This window comes from Choloepus didactylus, chromosome 1 (genome assembly GCF_015220235.1).
Source record: "Choloepus didactylus isolate mChoDid1 chromosome 1, mChoDid1.pri, whole genome shotgun sequence".
Taxonomy (NCBI): Eukaryota; Metazoa; Chordata; class Mammalia; order Pilosa; family Megalonychidae; genus Choloepus; species Choloepus didactylus.
This window is the reverse complement of record NC_051307.1, coordinates 123,659,881-123,677,193: the sequence shown is the minus strand read 5'-3', so window position 1 is coordinate 123,677,193 and position 17,313 is coordinate 123,659,881. Positions and strand designations below refer to the sequence as shown.

General features: G+C 37.0%; 1 protein-coding gene and 1 pseudogene across 2 annotated transcripts in view; both read left to right on the top strand.

The window, feature by feature from the left end:
* The window catches only part of SEC62 (SEC62 homolog, preprotein translocation factor), a 52,613-nt gene extending 45,602 nt beyond the window's left edge, over window positions 1-7,011 (top strand). For both annotated transcript variants that reach the window (XM_037841079.1, XM_037841070.1), the window contains exons 6-8: window positions 1,710-1,770; window positions 4,019-4,138; window positions 5,225-7,011. In XM_037841079.1, the coding sequence (XP_037697007.1) occupies window positions 1,710-1,770; window positions 4,019-4,138; window positions 5,225-5,697 (654 nt within the window). In that variant the 3' untranslated portion in view covers window positions 5,698-7,011. The remainder of the gene's footprint in view (window positions 1-1,709; window positions 1,771-4,018; window positions 4,139-5,224) is intronic.
* A 7,628-nt stretch (window positions 7,012-14,639) lies between these two features.
* On the top strand, window positions 14,640-15,001 carry LOC119522588 (annotated as a pseudogene).
* The last annotated feature ends 2,312 nt before the right edge of the window (window positions 15,002-17,313 follow it).

The window sequence follows — 17,313 nt, the reverse complement described above, 5'->3', positions numbered from 1 at the left end:
GAAGCCAGCAGTACTTTGTCCCAGACTGCCTGCCTCTGTAGTTTTTTACACTCTTTTCATTGTCTCGTGCTGCTTTTGCCTGGAGTGCAAATTCTGGGAAGAGGGTCACCCTGGGGGGGACTTTCCCAATTCAGTCTTTCCCAGCCAAAACAGAACTGGGGACCCACAAAGGGCTTGCAGACCAGTTCCAAAATGCCTTGTGGATCGGGGTCAGGAAGGGCACCAAAAAATTTCTGATGGTTCCCTAAAGCTGAGCTTTTCTGGCTTGCCCAAGAAATGCACCCCTTCAGCTAACTTTCCCCCACAGCCCTGAGGAAGCCCTGCATCTTTAAATCTCTACCGCCTCTGCACCTGTCCAGGGAGAGTTGAAACAAAGGCTGCTGCTGCCTTTGTCTGGAGCAGGTTGAAACAATAGCTGCTCTCAGAGCTCGGATCCCAAATTTGCTAATCAAAAGCCGTGATCAGTGATCTGCCCATGCACACCTCTGTTCTTTGGGAAGAGGATTTTTATGTCCCTTGCTGTCACCAGCAGCTAACCAGAGACTGGGCCGTGTGCCAGCCTGCCACAAGAGTTGGAGATGAGTGCCAGTAGCTGCCACATGAAGACAGCATTTTATAGTTCTTTACCATAATTTATCAGCCTCTTTCTCCCACTCTTCCCTGGATGCTGTACAGTATTATTCTGGCCTCTGGAATTTCAAAATAGTTGTTTCAGACAGTTCCTGCCTATTTAGTAGCTGTTTTGTTGGAAGGATTGAGCCCTGGAGCTCCCTACTCTGCCATCATCCGCTGAAGTCTCCTTTTCAGTACTTTTAAAGGTGGAAAATTTCAGGATCATGTCTGTTTTTAAGAATGCTAACTGGCAGAAATGATGTCTGTGGATCTGATTCCCAGGGAAAATGTCCAGTGGAAAAGGAGAAAAAATAGGGTTGAAGTGGAACCCAGGGGTTTAGAAACAGAAGAACTAGATTATAAGCACAATAAAATAGTGTTGTGGTAAAAATAGAACCAGGAAATGTAAAGGTCCTTTTATTTATGGAAACTACAAATTTTAAGGAAGTAAGAAAAGAATCATGATTGAGCACAGAATTCTGATTGCTCTCAGTGATGAAGTAAAAGAGTTGACTGGTAAAATTAAAGTGAACTTTTAAGCAGTAATTCCCAGCTTAGGGGTTACAGACCCTCAGGTTGGGGAAGTATGCGATGAAATTATTGCAAGGGGTCCTAGAATTTTTATATTTACCAAGCATTATCTTAAATATAGGGAAAGAAAAAGTTGGAGTTAAGAGCTGGTAGAGCTGTAATAGGACCTTGCTGAAATCTGCGTTATCTGTATTCTCGTTCTGCTCTTGACAGTTTACAGAATTTGGACAAAAAAGTTGATTATTGCTGGTCTTTAGATTGAATAAATAATGATGTGTGTGCATGAACAAATTTTTAAATGCATGGAACTGCATACAAATTTACTTATTAAATGTATTACAAAATTTATAGTGTTCTTTTAATTTTGAATTTTCTAACTGAATGGATACCAAAAGAACCACTACTACTGAAGGAAAGGTCTCTGGAATTTGTTTACTTTAGAAAAAGGTTTTTGTACTTTAAGAAGTTGAAAGTGACTGGTTTGAAGATACAAAATACAAAATAAAGCTTAGCTTTCTAATTTTATCTTAGAACTTTTAAGCACTAAGATTTCTTGATTCTTCTAGGTATTTGTGTGGATCTATGACCCAGTTCACTTTAAAACGTTTGTCATGGGTTTGATTCTTGGTAAGTAACAGGATGTGAATAACTTTAAACTACAGTCTCTAAAATTTAGAAAAGAAAATAAAAAATCAGAAGTCACAATGGAAAATCTTGAAAAATTTGATACAAAATACTGATGGTTTCTGACCATAAATAAAGCCAGGAGATAAATAACAGACTGAGGAAAATATTTGTAATACATTAAAACAAAGAACTTAACAACCTGGTAGAAAGATGATAAAGGTAGCTCACAGGTAAAGAAATACAATCACCAAAATTATGAATGATATCTAATCTCACTCATAATAAATCCAAATTAAAACAATAATGGTTAAGAGCATTACAAAGTTTGATAGTAACCAGGCTTAGTGAAAGTCTTAGGAAAAACCAACACTCACTAACAATTTATATGTACATCCATTGTTTGGTTAATGGAGGGCAGTTTGGCAGTGTCTTTCAAATTTCAAATGCATATGCTTTTTGATACAGCAATTCTGCATCTAGGAATTTATCCCATGTTTTTTCTCATACACATACAGTTGCACAAAGTGTCTTTTAAGGAGTATGCATTGATACTTTGTCTACAGTAAAATTGGTTGGAAAGAATCCATATCCCTCAGTAGGCTGTATTTAGGAGGGTACTTTAGCAAATATCTTCCAAATTTTAAAAGCCCTTACCCTTTGACCTAATAATTCCATTTCAAGTAATTTATTCTGTGCTGTAATCACATAGTTAGACAAATCACATAGACAAATGTACCAGTACTGGAATGTTTGTTGCAGTATTATCTAGGATAAAACTGGAAACAAGTCAAGTCCCTCAATAGGAGAATGTTGAAATGATTACAGTGTAACCATACAGTGGAACACCATGCAGGTTTTAAAGAATTAGTATGTACTGATGAAAAGATATCTAGAATAAATTAAAAAGTTGCAAAAGAATAAGAATATCATGACCTTATTTACATAGAGAAAAAATCCTTTGTAGCTAGTTATAATTATATGTAGGCAGTCTCTGTTGGTACAAATAAGAAACTTAACAGTAGTTGACATCTAGGAATAGACCAAGAATTGGTTGGGATTGATTTAACAAATAGAAAAAAACAGATAGCTGTTAAATAAGCTTGAGTCATATGATGTTACAGGATTCAAAATAACTCTGAGCTGAAACTACCCAATCCAAATAGCTAATCTTTTGATCACTTACTATGTATTGTCACTTTGCTAATTAAGTATTTTACATGAATTGTCTCATTTCATTTTCATAACAACCTTTAAAAAAATAGAAACAGGTATTTTTATTACCTACTTACTAAATAAAAGGTAACTTGGCCTCAAAGAGTTAAGTAACTTGCCCAGCATTACTCACCTTTTAAATGATAAAGCTAGAATTTGACTCCTGGTCTTTTACTCCAAAGACCTAATAACCAGGCTTATAATTTCTGTGCATTTTTTCTCCTTTTTATGAATTGTTGGCAATAGTTACCCTAACATGTGCCTCACCTTGTTTGGAAAAAACTGGAGGATATTTATATACAGTTTCCCCACTTATTACCATTGAGGCATTCTAGTTATAATTCTTCTTTACTCATTTAGATCTGTGTACAAAATATGGTCTCAGGTCTCTTTCTGATTTCAAAGTTCTATAGTTAATTCTTCAGACATTGGAAGAATCTTAAGACATAAGACTGTCTTTGATCAAAAAATAAAAGTTCTTTTTTCTTCTGTATTTGTAATTTGTCATTCTGATATTTTGGTTCTGTTCTTTTAATAAGTAATTTGTTTAACTGGTTGTATTTATAGTTTGGCTTTTACATTAGGACATTGCTATGTCCTGGGGTAATGTGTGGCAGCCTGAGTAATACAGAAAATATATAATTTTGGAATGAAAGGAAATTACCTTAATCCCTGTTCCCTCTTTTGAATCAATTAATATCAGATGTCTTAATATTCAAAAAATAAGTTAGAGCTATAGTTAAAAATGGTAGCAGTTGGTAATTTAAGCAGCTAACAATTTCAGGTGATATTATAGACAGCACTTTTTCCTAACTATATGTAATTTATAGCACAAAATCCTAACCTAATTTAAAAACAGTATTTAAAATATTAGATTGAACTATAAAACACTAATTGACCATTTTTTAACCTATAAAAATGGCAATTTTATATGATTTAATCTAATTAAAAATTTTTGCCCTGGGAATATGTTGGATGGTATTATAACCAAGCAATTTAAAAGTTATCTATGTAACCTTCTCATTTGTTGTTCCAGTGATTGCAGTGATAGCAGCAACCCTTTTCCCACTTTGGCCAGCAGAAATGAGAGTAGGTGTTTATTACCTCAGTGTTGGCGCAGGCTGTTTTGTAGCCAGCATTCTCCTCCTTGCTGTTGGTAAGTATTGTTATTAGTAAAATTGACCTCAGTAAGGTAGGTATTGAGCAGTTTAGAATTCTTAAATTCAGATTGTAATCTGGAGCTTCAGTAAAACTTGATAGCAAAATTATTGTAGGCAAATCAAGAAGTTATGCTAAGTATAGGGGCCTTGTTTTTTGGACAAATCCCAAAACTGACCCAGACTGAAAGAGTGTGCTATGCTTGATTTGATTTGACCAAATCTGAGAGGAAAGGATCTATCTAATTTATATTAATCTGATGCACATAAATGTACTTTAAAATTCATTTATGACAAGGACTTAAAAACATTGGCTGTGTTGCTTTTTTAGAAGTTGTCACTTAAGGTAACCCTAAATATTTTTTCAGTGGTTAGTCACTTATTATATATAATAGTTTTAGTGAAACATCTTTACATTTTGACTTGAGGCTAATGAACCTTGTATTAAATATTTAAATGCTATGTATATATTCAAAAATGTTTCTGAACACATTGATTTGCCATTTGGGGTAAAAATCAATAATTTGTGCCCATGTACCAAAATAAATTCTAGATTGATTAAGGAGTTTTAAGTTTTTTAAAACTCAAACAAAAAAAGAAGTGAATGTTTTCTCACCTTTCTAGATATTGAGGTCTTTCATAGCTAAAAGGCAATGTAAATGATAACAAATAGGCTAATAAATTTGATGGAGATTATTCTTAAATCATAATTTTAAATATACTTGCCTTTTCTGTATTCTACTACAAAAAATTCTAGTAGAGAGTACAAGAAGAGTCTTTCAGAATTATCTCCTGGGTGCACCCAGGTCAATTAAAAAAAAAAAAAATTAGTAGTATGTAAGGGTAATTTTTTTTGAGAGTGGCATTATAGCATTGTGCCCTCAAGTTCAGAGCAGGTTACTCTGCACCTAGAATAGTGGGATACCTGCTAAACTAGACAAGATTTAAATGTTAGTTTAATGTGCATATAATTTGTAAGTATAAAACTGTTTAAATGTCTTCCCAGTATTTTTGATTAATGATTATTCCCAGCTATCTGGACCAATGCTTGAATTATTCATTTAGAGAAATTTTTCTCCCCACAGCTCGTTGCATTCTGTTTCTCATCATTTGGCTCATAACTGGAGGAAGGCATCACTTTTGGTTCCTGCCAAATCTGACTGCTGACGTGGGCTTCATTGACTCCTTCAGGCCTCTGTACACACATGAATACAAAGGACCAAAAGCAGATTTAAAGAAAGATGAGAAAGCTGAAGCCAAAAAGCAGCAGAAGTCTGACAGTGAGGAAAAATCAGACAGTGAGAAAAAAGAAGATGAAGAGGGAAAAGTAGGACCAGGAAATAATGGAACAGAAGGTTCCGGTGGAGAACGACATTCAGACACAGACAGTGACAGGAGGGAAGATGACCGATCCCAACACAGTAGTGGAAATGGGAATGATTTTGAAATGATCACAAAAGAGGAACTGGAGCAGCAAACAGATGGGGATTGTGAGGAAGAGGAGGAAGAGGTAGAAAATGATGGAGAAAAAACTAAACCTTCACATGAAAAATCATAAACTGACTAATTCTGGGACTGAATAAGTGCAAGAGGTTGGATTTTCTATGTTGGCCAATCATCAAAATGTACACATGGCATTTGTAGCATTCTTTAAATCCATTTGCTGAAATGTATTTGACATCAAATTAGTTACAATCAGTCCTTCATTTTATAGACTAATATTATTGGTACAGTGTAAAGCCATTTAACACTTAAGTTTTATCCATTGATAATAATTTTACAATAAATAGATTTCATTCCTTTTGATAGTTATCAAAGATGCACTTTCCACAGTAACATTTAGATTAATGGCATTTTTGATAGTTATATGGCTTTTTACTGTTAGACTAATCAGAATAAAAGGGATTAAAAGAGAAAGACCAACGTTTCCGATTATGCATAGTTATGTAGCCATCTCTAAGTTTCTTTAAGATGAAATGCTTAAACTTGTTCTTTTGATAGTTAAGCTTTTCTTTTTAATTTTATAAAATTATACCAGGACATTTCTTTTTTAAGATTCTCAGTTAATGGGGTTCAAAAGCATTTTGTGAAAACATGTCAACTAGTAATAATGCAGCAACACTTCTAGTTTAGCTACAAATTCTCCTTTTCCAACTAAGGAAATCCAAACTGGTTTGTACATCTGATTCAATAGAAAGATGTTCATCTCCAACAAAAAAAAACAAACGGCATTGGTTGAAAGGGGATGCCTCTTCTCATTCCTCCCCAGTTCCTTCTCATAACATAAAATGTATTCTGTACATAATTTACAAATAAAACATTTTATTTTAATTGTTACTTATTATTTAGACATTTTCTCAAAACTTAAATTTGTAAAATTAAGACCATTTAAGGGTGTTTTCAGAGAAATGCAAGTTTCAGTAATCCACAGAACATCTGTGATTGATCTTTCTACAGCAGCTTCAGTTTTGTGCCAATATTCCATGTAGTTGAATATGAGTAAAAACTAATCCTTATCAAATAAAAGCAGACTTGCTGTAGCTGTTTGTACGCCTTAATGTTCATTTTGATTTATTTTAAATCTCTACATTGAGAAATGAAGTACTGTATTAGACTAGAAGGCACTGCTGTGAAAGATAATTTACTGTCCTACAATATCAATTTAAAATAAAGAACATAAAAGAAAAATTAAGAGGAACCATTGGGCTCTAATTGCTTTGAACTAGTGCAGTTTGATCTTAAGCCTTGCATACCTCAGTTACAATTCTGTTGGAAAATTTTTGTGTTTACTTATGAGAATTTTAAAATCATTCCTTGGAGTTAATACTCTTAGGAACTGATATAATAAATATTAAATTATTTTCTTCCATCAGTCACAGTGAGAACATATTGCTTTTAGTTGAAATAAGTGGTATGTATAGGTCTTTATTTTTCTTAGGCAATTTCCCATGAAGTGTTTTGACTAAAGATGTTAAGTTTTTCTAGTTGTGAAAAAAAAAATACATTTTCTGTATATTGACAGATGTTTTGTTAAATGTGGCTTGATTACTTCTTGATAGTACTCCTTATAAGTGGACAGAAATATGGCTGATGTTAATACAACTCTGTCAAGGCTGCAATCAACCATTTTAAGAATTTCCATTTAGCAAATGTCTATTGATTTAAGTGCCTGGGTATTTTCCCCTCATTTGCAGAGCTCTGCTGCTTGTTTTCACACTAAGAACACATATAATTATAGCTTATAAGCTTCTTAATCATCAGCCACATTAAGACCTATTCTAGGGTATGAAAATGGTGACAAAAGTACTTTTCAGAAATAAAAATTACTTGATTAACCTTGACTACTATGATAATACCCAGGCACTTACTATTTCTCCTACTGCTTTTTATGTGTACTGTCTAGTCTTCAAAAGCTATTTGGAGCATGGTAGTCAGGAAAGACAGCTTCTTATTGATGTTTGTGGATTCTTATAGAATGTTGGTACCAATTTTTATAAATATTTGGTGATCCCTTGGTGGGAAATGTTATTTCTTACTATGGTTAGAAAGTAGGAGTTAGAAATTTAAGCTCAGTGTCTACTTTATTATTCAAGATTGTGTACAAATATATAAAAATCAAAAGTCTACCACCATTACAGCCCTCAAGAGAATAGATGGTTATCCTGGTTCACTAACATTAAATATTCTTGTGCCAGAGCATGGAAAATTGTTTACATTAGTCAATGGAATGGTAATTTTTTTTAAAAAAAAAGGAACTTCAGTTTTGCCCTGCTGCTTGTGAGAAGCCTGAAGCTTTTGGACAATGTAGGATTTACTGCGGAGTGCGTATAAATTGGCCTACTGAGCAAGACTGAATTCAACCAGAGGCTGAGTCCAGATCATAAAAATAATGCACATGTGATTGTTCTTTAAAATGTATTAAATAGATGTGTTTTTTTTTTCCTTTTCTTGCCCACTGAATTTTTACTTTAAGTTTCAGACGTCAAGGCCTTCTCTAGACAACTTTAATTGAAATAATTCAGATTTAGTAGAATATTTCTCAGTTACAAGTTTAAACAGAATTACGTTGGAATTGTGCAGTAGTAATGGGTTTTAGTGTTTTCCTCTTTCTAATTTAACACTGAGAATTAATTAACTGGTGATTATAGAAAAAATTATCTTGTGTCTTTTATAAATTTTGAACTTTGCTTTTTGAATCATTATTAGGAAATGGAAACAGCAAGTACTTAACTTATATTACAAAGCTATCATACTGTATCTACCCTATCTATAGAATAGAATTGCTGAATGATGCTCCAGTATTTGAGTAACATTTTAAATATCGTCACTGCCTGTCTGAAAATAAATACTTAGTTCCTAACTGTGTATGCTAGATAATTTGCTTTTACTTTGCTTTGGCAGTATTTCAGCTCTTTGTTCATTCATTCATTAATACTGAGCACTTAACATGTACTTGGTGGCTTGGAAATACGTGCTTAGAAAACCTTGTTCTTAAACATAATCCATTCTTCTGGGTGTGAACCCTTGTGAATAAGACCTTTTGATGAGGTTACTTCAGATAAGGTGTGGCCCAGGATGGGTCTCAATCCTATTGCTAAGGGCCTTTTTAAAGGAAGGTCATAGGGAGAGAAAAAGACAGGGAGCAACCAGAAGCTGAAAGTCAACGGAGCACCAGCAACTAGCCCCAGAACGCCAGTCTTCGGAAAGAAAATAGCACCTCAATGATGATTCTCCTTGATACGGATTTCTCCTAGCCTCAAAACCGTGAGTCGATAAATTCATATTGTTTAAGCTAACCCTTTGCTTTAACAACAAGGAAACTAAAACGTGCCAAAATTTTACTAAGGTTAGCCATAAATGAACAGTTCTACCCTTTTAGAGCATCAAATATATTGTATGATAATTGCTGTGATAGGAATTTGCCAAACGTGCTAAATATCTCTCATTTACCCCTCCAGCTGCACTCTCCATTCTGCTCTCTGCTTTACAAGACTGACTTGAATGGACAATAGCAGTGGGCTCATGTCTCTTTGTTTCTGGGTGGGCGTGGCCAAGGAGTACCCTGGCCAGAAATCTGGGGACACTCAGGGTATTTATTCTCTTGGCTATCTCCCAGTGAGGTTGCCTTAGCAGCCAAAGGTTATCACTTTTCCCAAACTGCCCTTCACCACTCTTTCGAATTTACTACTCCTTCCTTTCTTTGCTGCTGGCCAAGGGGTGATGTCTGCTCTGCTGCTACTAGCCTCGAGTTACTTAATCTACCATGCTTCCTTTTGTGGTTCCTCTGCACCCACACCTTTGTATAGTATCTCCTCAAAATATCTTAATTTAAGAACCATCTGTTTCCTGTTGGAACCCAGACTGATAAACCAAGGAGAAATTCCTCTATAACAGTATTCCAATGAGGATCTTAACCCGTTCCTTTGACGGTTCCTTGTCACCAAACATTAGAAAGGATCCTACAATCTTACAAAACATGTCCTAAGAGTTTTGATAACCAAAATCCCATTCTAGTGGATATATATGCAAGTAACTACACAAGATGAATTTAGATTTTTCTTTGGCAAGCCCTTTTACATTGTCTGCAGCATTTAGTTGTGAGTTTTTGAGTAGGTCCAAATGCATTCACTACAGTTTTCCAACCTACCCCCAGCAACCCGTTGAAATTTTAATTACATGACTTTTCCATTTGATGACATTTTAAACCTGAGTGAGGACATCTTTTAGTTTTGTAGTTACATCTCAAGTCTACTTCATTAGCACAAATTTAGCAAGTTGCATTTATTGCTTGAGGCTTTATTTAAGATAGTTTATATATTAGTCCTACAAAAATCCAGAACTTTTTGTAGCAACTTTTTAAATGGGAGAAGAGAGGGATCTTATGCATATTGAGGTTTACCGTTCAGTCATTCAACAAATATTTGTGGTTGATTACTATGTGCCAATCATTGTACAATAAATGAACTCAGGGAGCTATAGTATAGTGAGGGAGAGACAAGTTAATTGTGCAAACATTTGCAACAGTGTGTTAAGTATGATGTCAAAAGTATCTGTGATGTACTTCTGGGGTTACAGAAATGAATACCCAGCCTAGATTGGAAGGGTCAGGAAAGGCATACTGTGTAAGTATCAGGAACTAGATAGATCTTGAAGGATGGGTTGGCATTAATTAGGCAAAGAATAATGAAGGCTATTCTGAGCCAATGGAGTAAGATGTGCAAAATAAGAGACAGTAGAGTGAGCATGTAATGTTTTTGAAACTGAAAATAGTTCAGGTACAGCTTAAACAGATGACTCTGGAAAGGAATGCAAGAGGCAGGGCAGTGTTTGCCTAGAATCCTTTCCTTTGGGAAATACCACTTCCCCTTCTGCAGTACTCTTCATTCCTACTCTTCATTCCTTTCTAGGCCCTAGGAAGGGCACATGACCCAGTTCAGGCCAATAGAAGTCCTCTCACTTCCTTAGGGATCTAGAGTTCTAAGGACCATGTGGGTGTGGGGGTGCTGATGGCTATGTTGCCGCCACATGGACAGAACCTGCCTACAGATAAAGACAACAGGAAGAAAGCAGAGCCAAGGGGGTGGATCAGTGTTGGGGACAATTAAGGTAGCATATATAATATTCACCTTCAGCGATACCGGTAACATGCAACATGGCCGCCAGGGCTGATGCAAGAACAACCTAAGCTATAATTAGCCTTCTTCAAGGAAGTAACGGTAGTTCACGCCAAAAGCTCTAACCGTACTTCTGCCTTTTTTAATTTTTCTAAATATTTTAAACTGAGTTTTTTATATTTAGCTGTTGCTGGAGTGGATGGCCAATGGGCGGCTACTGTTTAGGCGCAAACTAGCTACTGCTTAGGCGGGAACTACCGTTACTTCCTTGAAGAAGGCTAATTATAGCTTAGGCTGTTCTTGCATCAGCCCTGGCGGCCATGTTGCATGTTACCGGTATCGCTGAAGATGAATATTATATATGCTACCTTAATTGTCCCCAACAGATCAGGAAACCTGAAGCTACCCCTGGATTTTTAAGTTACATGAGCCAACAAATTCCTTATTTTTGCTTAAGTTATCTTGAGTAGGTTTTGTCACTTGGAATGAAATATGACTGACTTGCACACACCAAAAAATGTGAACAGTGGCACTGAATTACTTATGGAGGATATTAACATAAATCAGGGAAGTGAAAATCAATCTTAGACCATACTAGCTACATGGAAAATGAGTTGGTGAAGGGCAAATCTAGAGGGAGTGAGAATGATCTGGCTATGGGAGTAATCACCAAATTTTTCTGAATATTTCTAATAGATTTACGCTTAATAACCGCAACTCCACCCTTGTTTTTAAAATAACTAAATTATTTTCTTATTACAGAAAAATCAGAAAATACTTAAAAAGCCAAAGTAAGAAAATAAGCATACTTAACGTTGTTTGGGTGTGATGATTAATTTTCATGTGTTAACTTGGCTAGGTTATGGCATCCAATTGTTGGGTCAAACACTGGCCTGCTTGTTACTGCAACAGTATTTCATAGATGGGATTTGCATCTGTAATAAGTTGATTGCATTTACAATCAGCAAAGATTACCCTTGCAGTGTGGGGTTTCCTCACCCAATCAGTTGGAAGTTTAAAAGCCAGAACTGAGGATTTCAGAGGTCAGAAATAAAATTTCTGCCTCAACTTCAACCGTGCCTCTTGCTGGAATTTCCAGCCAGCCAGTCTCCTCTGGGGAATTTGGACTAAAGATTTCAACATCAATTTTATCAGTGTTTCCAGCTTACGACCTGCCCTACAGAGTAGAGGTTTGCCAGCCCCAGTCATGAGAGTCAATTCCTATTAAATATGTTGGTTCTCTATCTCTGGAGTACTCTAAATAATACATCCCTCAAACCTATCCTCCAGAGACAACCACTGTTAAAACATACATGTTTCAAGCTTTTACATGTGTTAACAGAGGTGGGAACAGGTTTTAAATAAACGGACTCGTACATATGTACTTTGCACGTAGACTGTGCAGAAATTGATGATCTGAAAAAGGAACATGTTGTGAAACCATCTCATGATTTTAAGTTGTATTTCTGCCCAACTTCAGGGTTTGAAATGATAACTCATGTTCTCATAGACTAAATGTATGCCAAATTCATGTTGCCCACCACGTATTTTACATTATAATGTGTTCGATGTATCAACATAAGGGGGGGGAAGAGGAAGATACCATGATTAACTTTTCTGTATCTTCAAACAGAACTATTGGCACTTTGCAAAGAAAAAGTAAAGTTCAGTAACAAGCAAATTAGTCTACAACAGAGGACAAGAACAATGAAGTATGTAGAAACAGGTCTGCATTTATATAGAGTCTCTGTAAGACCAAAATTTTGCTTGTGGTTGACACCAAAGAGGTATTTTACAATATGAATTTACTAGCTAAGCACAATGAAAAATTTAAATATCAATAGCATGCAAAAATGCAAAGGCTGTCACCAAATAGTATTTGATTATGCCTCGAGTGAGTGGTATAAGCAGTATTCTGTGAGTTTAAATGGTCACAATAAGTTTCGTAAAGTATATAAAATGTACCCTGAAGCAAGATAGACTTGCTTGCATAGAGGGAGAGTAGGAACACGTCCACAGGTCTGTAATCGTTAATATTTGCTTCTGTTCTCTCAGCACCTTACAGAAATTTGAGGCATACTTCCGTGGAAATCATTCACAGTATGCCCCACCCTACTCTGAGAAAGAGAACTTGAGGAGTCCCGAAGATTCAGGAACACAGGCCTTAAGTCACCCACTGAACAACAAGATTGTTTGGATTCACATATTATACTCAGAGTTATTCTCCAAGTCTACAATAAAGACCTGTTGTGTGCCATACAAAATAAGGAAGATAAAGGGTGTCAACATCCCTGCTCTCTAGTTGCATATCCTCTGCAGGGTTTACAAAGCTGAAACCTTTACTCTTAACCTTTTTTTTCGCATTGACCTTCAATAAAAGAATCCCTCAAGGCTTTCATCTCTTCTCCACTTCTCAAATTCCCATACACTTTCTTCTATTTCCCCTTCCACCCCAGCTTCAACTTAGTCTCCTTCCAAAGGACTGATTGCAAATTTATTTATTAATAACAAACATCTGCAAGGAATCTGAAGGCATCTAGTGCTTCCCTTAGCCTCTAGCCAAAGTTACAGTATTGGAGGAGAGCATGGAATGCCAAGCCACAAGTATATACAGATAATTTTCCTATAGCAGGGGAACTAATGCCTGGGAAATAAGCTCAACTTTTCAGCCTCATTGCCACCTAATATTCTTTATTCTTCCTTTAAGGCAGGAGGAATGCTGTTTAGACTCCCAATATAGACCACGGACTACTTTTTCAGGATGCAGTTACATTTTTCTGCAGCCATTAAGGAGGTGGACCACCTGAAGCATCTTGAAACTGGGAGACTGGATCCACCTTCCCTTCCTTCCTTCACTCAACCCAACATTTACTGAGCCCCTACTATGTGCCATACAATGAGACTACAAAGATGAAGAACCTAGTCCTGCCCTCAGCAGCTCACAGCCCAGGGAAGGAGCAAGCAACCACCATCTGCTCTTGCTAAACATGAAGCAGGAGAAGATCTTTCTACCCTAAGGGATGTAATCTCTGTCATCTAAAAGCTTCCAGCCTGGCAGGGGATAAGACAAGTACAAAGCAGAACACGAGATAAAGATGGAAACAAAGAGCTGTAAGGCTTTGAGAAAGAGATATCGAAGGAGGGATTGGAAAGGCAAAAGAAGACTGATGAACACCCAGGGGAGTGAACCTCCCTGGCAACGTGGAATATGACTCCCGGGAAGGAATGTAGACATGGCATCGTGGGACGGAGAACATCTTCCTGACCAAAAGGGGGATGTGAAAGGAAATGAAATAAGCTTCAGTGGCAGAGAGATTCCAAAAGGAGCTGAGAGTTCACTCTGGTGGGCACTCTTACACACAATTTAGACAACCCTTTTTAGGTTCTAAAGAATTGGGGTAGCTGGTGGTGGATACCTGAAACTATCAAACTACAACCCAGAACCCATGAATCTCGAAGACAATTGTATAAAAATGTAGTTTATGAGGGATGACAATGGGATTGGGAAGCCATAAGGACCACACTCCACTTTGCCTAGTTTATGGATGGATGAGTAGAAAAATAGGGGAAGGAAACAAACAAACAAAGGTACCCAGTGTTCTTTTTTACTTTAATTGCTCTTTTTCACTTTAATTATTATTCTTGTTATTTTTTGGGGTGTGTGCTAATGAAGGTGTCAGGGATTGATTTAGGTGATGAATGTACAACTATGTAATGGTACTGTGAACAATTGAATGTACGATTTGTTTTGTATGACTGCGTGGTATGTGAATATATCTCAATAAAATGAAGGTTTAAAAAAAAAAGAGAGACAATGACAGGGCCTTGTCCTGTGAAATACCAACGGCTGGGAAGTCAGTTCATTGGTTTCATCTCTGGTTTGAACATGGTGCGGACTAAAGCAGACAATGTCCCAGGTGCCTATCGCAAAGTGGTGGCTTCTCGAGCCCCCTGGAAGGTGCTTTGTTCCTCCACCTCTGCCACTAACTCCACGTCACTTTTGTTGCGGAAAGCCAAAAACAAATAAATATGCCGGAGGGAATCCAGTTTGTGTGTGCCCAACCCCCAAATGGCAAAAAGGAATTGGAGAATTCTTTAGGCTGTCCCCTAAAGATTCCAAAAAAAGAGAATCAGATTCTTGAAGAGGCAGGAAGCAGTGGCTTAGAAAAAGCAAAGAGAAAAGCATGTCCTTTGCAACCTGGTCACACAGATGCCAAAAAAGAATGGAACTTTCTTGTTCATCTTTGACTAATATCTCCTGTTTACTCTGGTATTCTGGGATGTAAATTTGTATAAATATGTTTGTTCCTATCAAAAAAAGAAAAAACTGATGAGTTAGCTCTGCCCAACAAGCAAGCTTTTTACAGCCATCATCACTCCATATTTCCCACGTGTCCTTTTTGTCATTGACAGATGCTTTTCATAACTAGGAATATTGCCCCCCAGGAGTCTACAAATAACCCCTAACTGTTGGAGTGGAAAGGAACAGAACAAAAGAATAACTCTTTGGGCCTCTCTGGTTTAAAGGCTTCCAACACAGAACTTCTAACATCTGAAACAATATCAGATCAGTAATCCATTTATCTTTTAATATGTCTTATGCTTAGCATGGTTAAAGTTAAACCTGCTTAAAATAAAATTCACCAGGGCTCATTTTATTTTCCCTACCCCCACATTACAAAGAGGAATCAGCAAGACATTGTTCCATGCTGCTGAGAACAAACCCATTTCCTTCCTATTGGCTGTCTTTTCTTGATACAACATGTAATTATGGGAATGTTTTCCTTAATTTCAAACAGACCTGTGCTATAAAGCTCAGTCACTCCTGTAGCAATAGTAAGGTTGCCTGTGCAAACACAGCAGCCAGTGTTTGCTTTAATATTGTGCCTGACAACTTCCTGTTGCCTTTTAATGTTGTGCTACAAGTACAGCTTGATTGGATAATTAGAAATATAAGTGGTGCTGATTTTGTTTCATCAAAGTGAAGAACATGAAACACCTAATTGATTTCTATCTTCCACCACAATCTGTTTAGGGCATGACATACGCACAGCTAATTTTTTAAAATCAACTTTTTAATAAAGTGCAACATACTGGCAAAAAAGGTTCACAAATCACAAGTATTTGGCTCAGTGAATTTTCACAAAGTGTACATACCCATGTAACCATCCCTCAGACTGAGAAGTAGAACATCAGTGCCTAGAAGCTCCTCCGGGGCCCCTCCCAGTCACCTGCCCTCTCCCCTCCCCACTGTCCTCACTTGTCACACCACAGATTAGTTTTGCTGGTTTTGAACTTCATGTAAATGGAATCACATTATGTACTCTTTGGTGTCTGACTTCTTTCTCTCAACATTGGGAGATCCCATGTTGTGTATAGCAGCAGTTCATTTTCTTTGTACAAATGATTAATCACAAACTGGATTGGGGAGAGAACTACACAGATGAGCAAGAGATGACCCACAGATGGAACTCCATTTCCTCATCTCCTCAGTCTAACATTGGATGAACAGAGCCGCCATTGTCTGCTGAGGGCAATTCCTGGTTAGAAGAATAATTTCTAGAGAACTCTTCTGTGTTAGAAATTTCGGGGTGCAAGGTCACAGAGGGCTTGGAGTCCAGTCAACTTTCAGGCTTTATTCACGCAGCAGCATGGTTGTTGTCGGAAAGAAAGGCACCATCGGCATGGCAGGGGTCTGAAGTAAAGCTTCAGGCCTCCTGAGACAAAGGGAGAGCTGTATTTATGCTTTGCTTTCCGGGGTGGTGACGGTAAAGATGGACAGGGGTTTCACTGATGGGGCAAGTGGTGATTGGTCCCAGGGATTTGGGAAGGAATAGTGTTGAGCCAATGGAGAAGTGAGTAGTGGGTTTTATGCCCTTTTAAGGACTGAAATGTATATAGTTGGGAAAGGGGGCTTTGGGGCAGGATGCAGTGACCGTAGTGTGTTATTCTGGCCACCAGGAAGTTTTGCGCAAAAATGGCTTGCCTAAAGTGCTCTTTGTGGAAGGCCAATATGTGAAGCAGAATTTTCCAACATTCTGACCATTGTACTCAATCCTGACTAAGATTTTTTTCTTTTCCCTTCACTGTGAATGCAACTACTATTTGCTGATCACCTCCTGTGTGTAAATCATTGTGCTGAGTGCTGTAGGGTAAAGAGTCCTTATCTTCAAGGAGCTCACATTAAAAAGAAAGATAAGACGGTAGGCAAATAAATATAATTCAAAGCATCTGATTAAAGATGATAAGAGAGATACAAAGGATTTTGGGAATTTTAAAGTCGGAGGAGATCACAACCACTTGTGGGATTAGAAAAAAGTTTCAAAATAGTATTTGAGCCTTGGAGGACTTGTGGGATAAACAGGATGATTTCTGGAAATATTGAAGGCCAAAGCTGTATCATGAATCCGAAAACACAAACAAAACAGAAGAGGGCATTTTGTGGAAATAGTAAGTGCTGTGAGTTGTCTTATTTGTGTATTGGAAATTAAGTCTAGAAGGCCAGAAAGGATATCATATGCAGAAGACCTTAAATGTCAAAGTGAGGAAAGTGTGGGGAC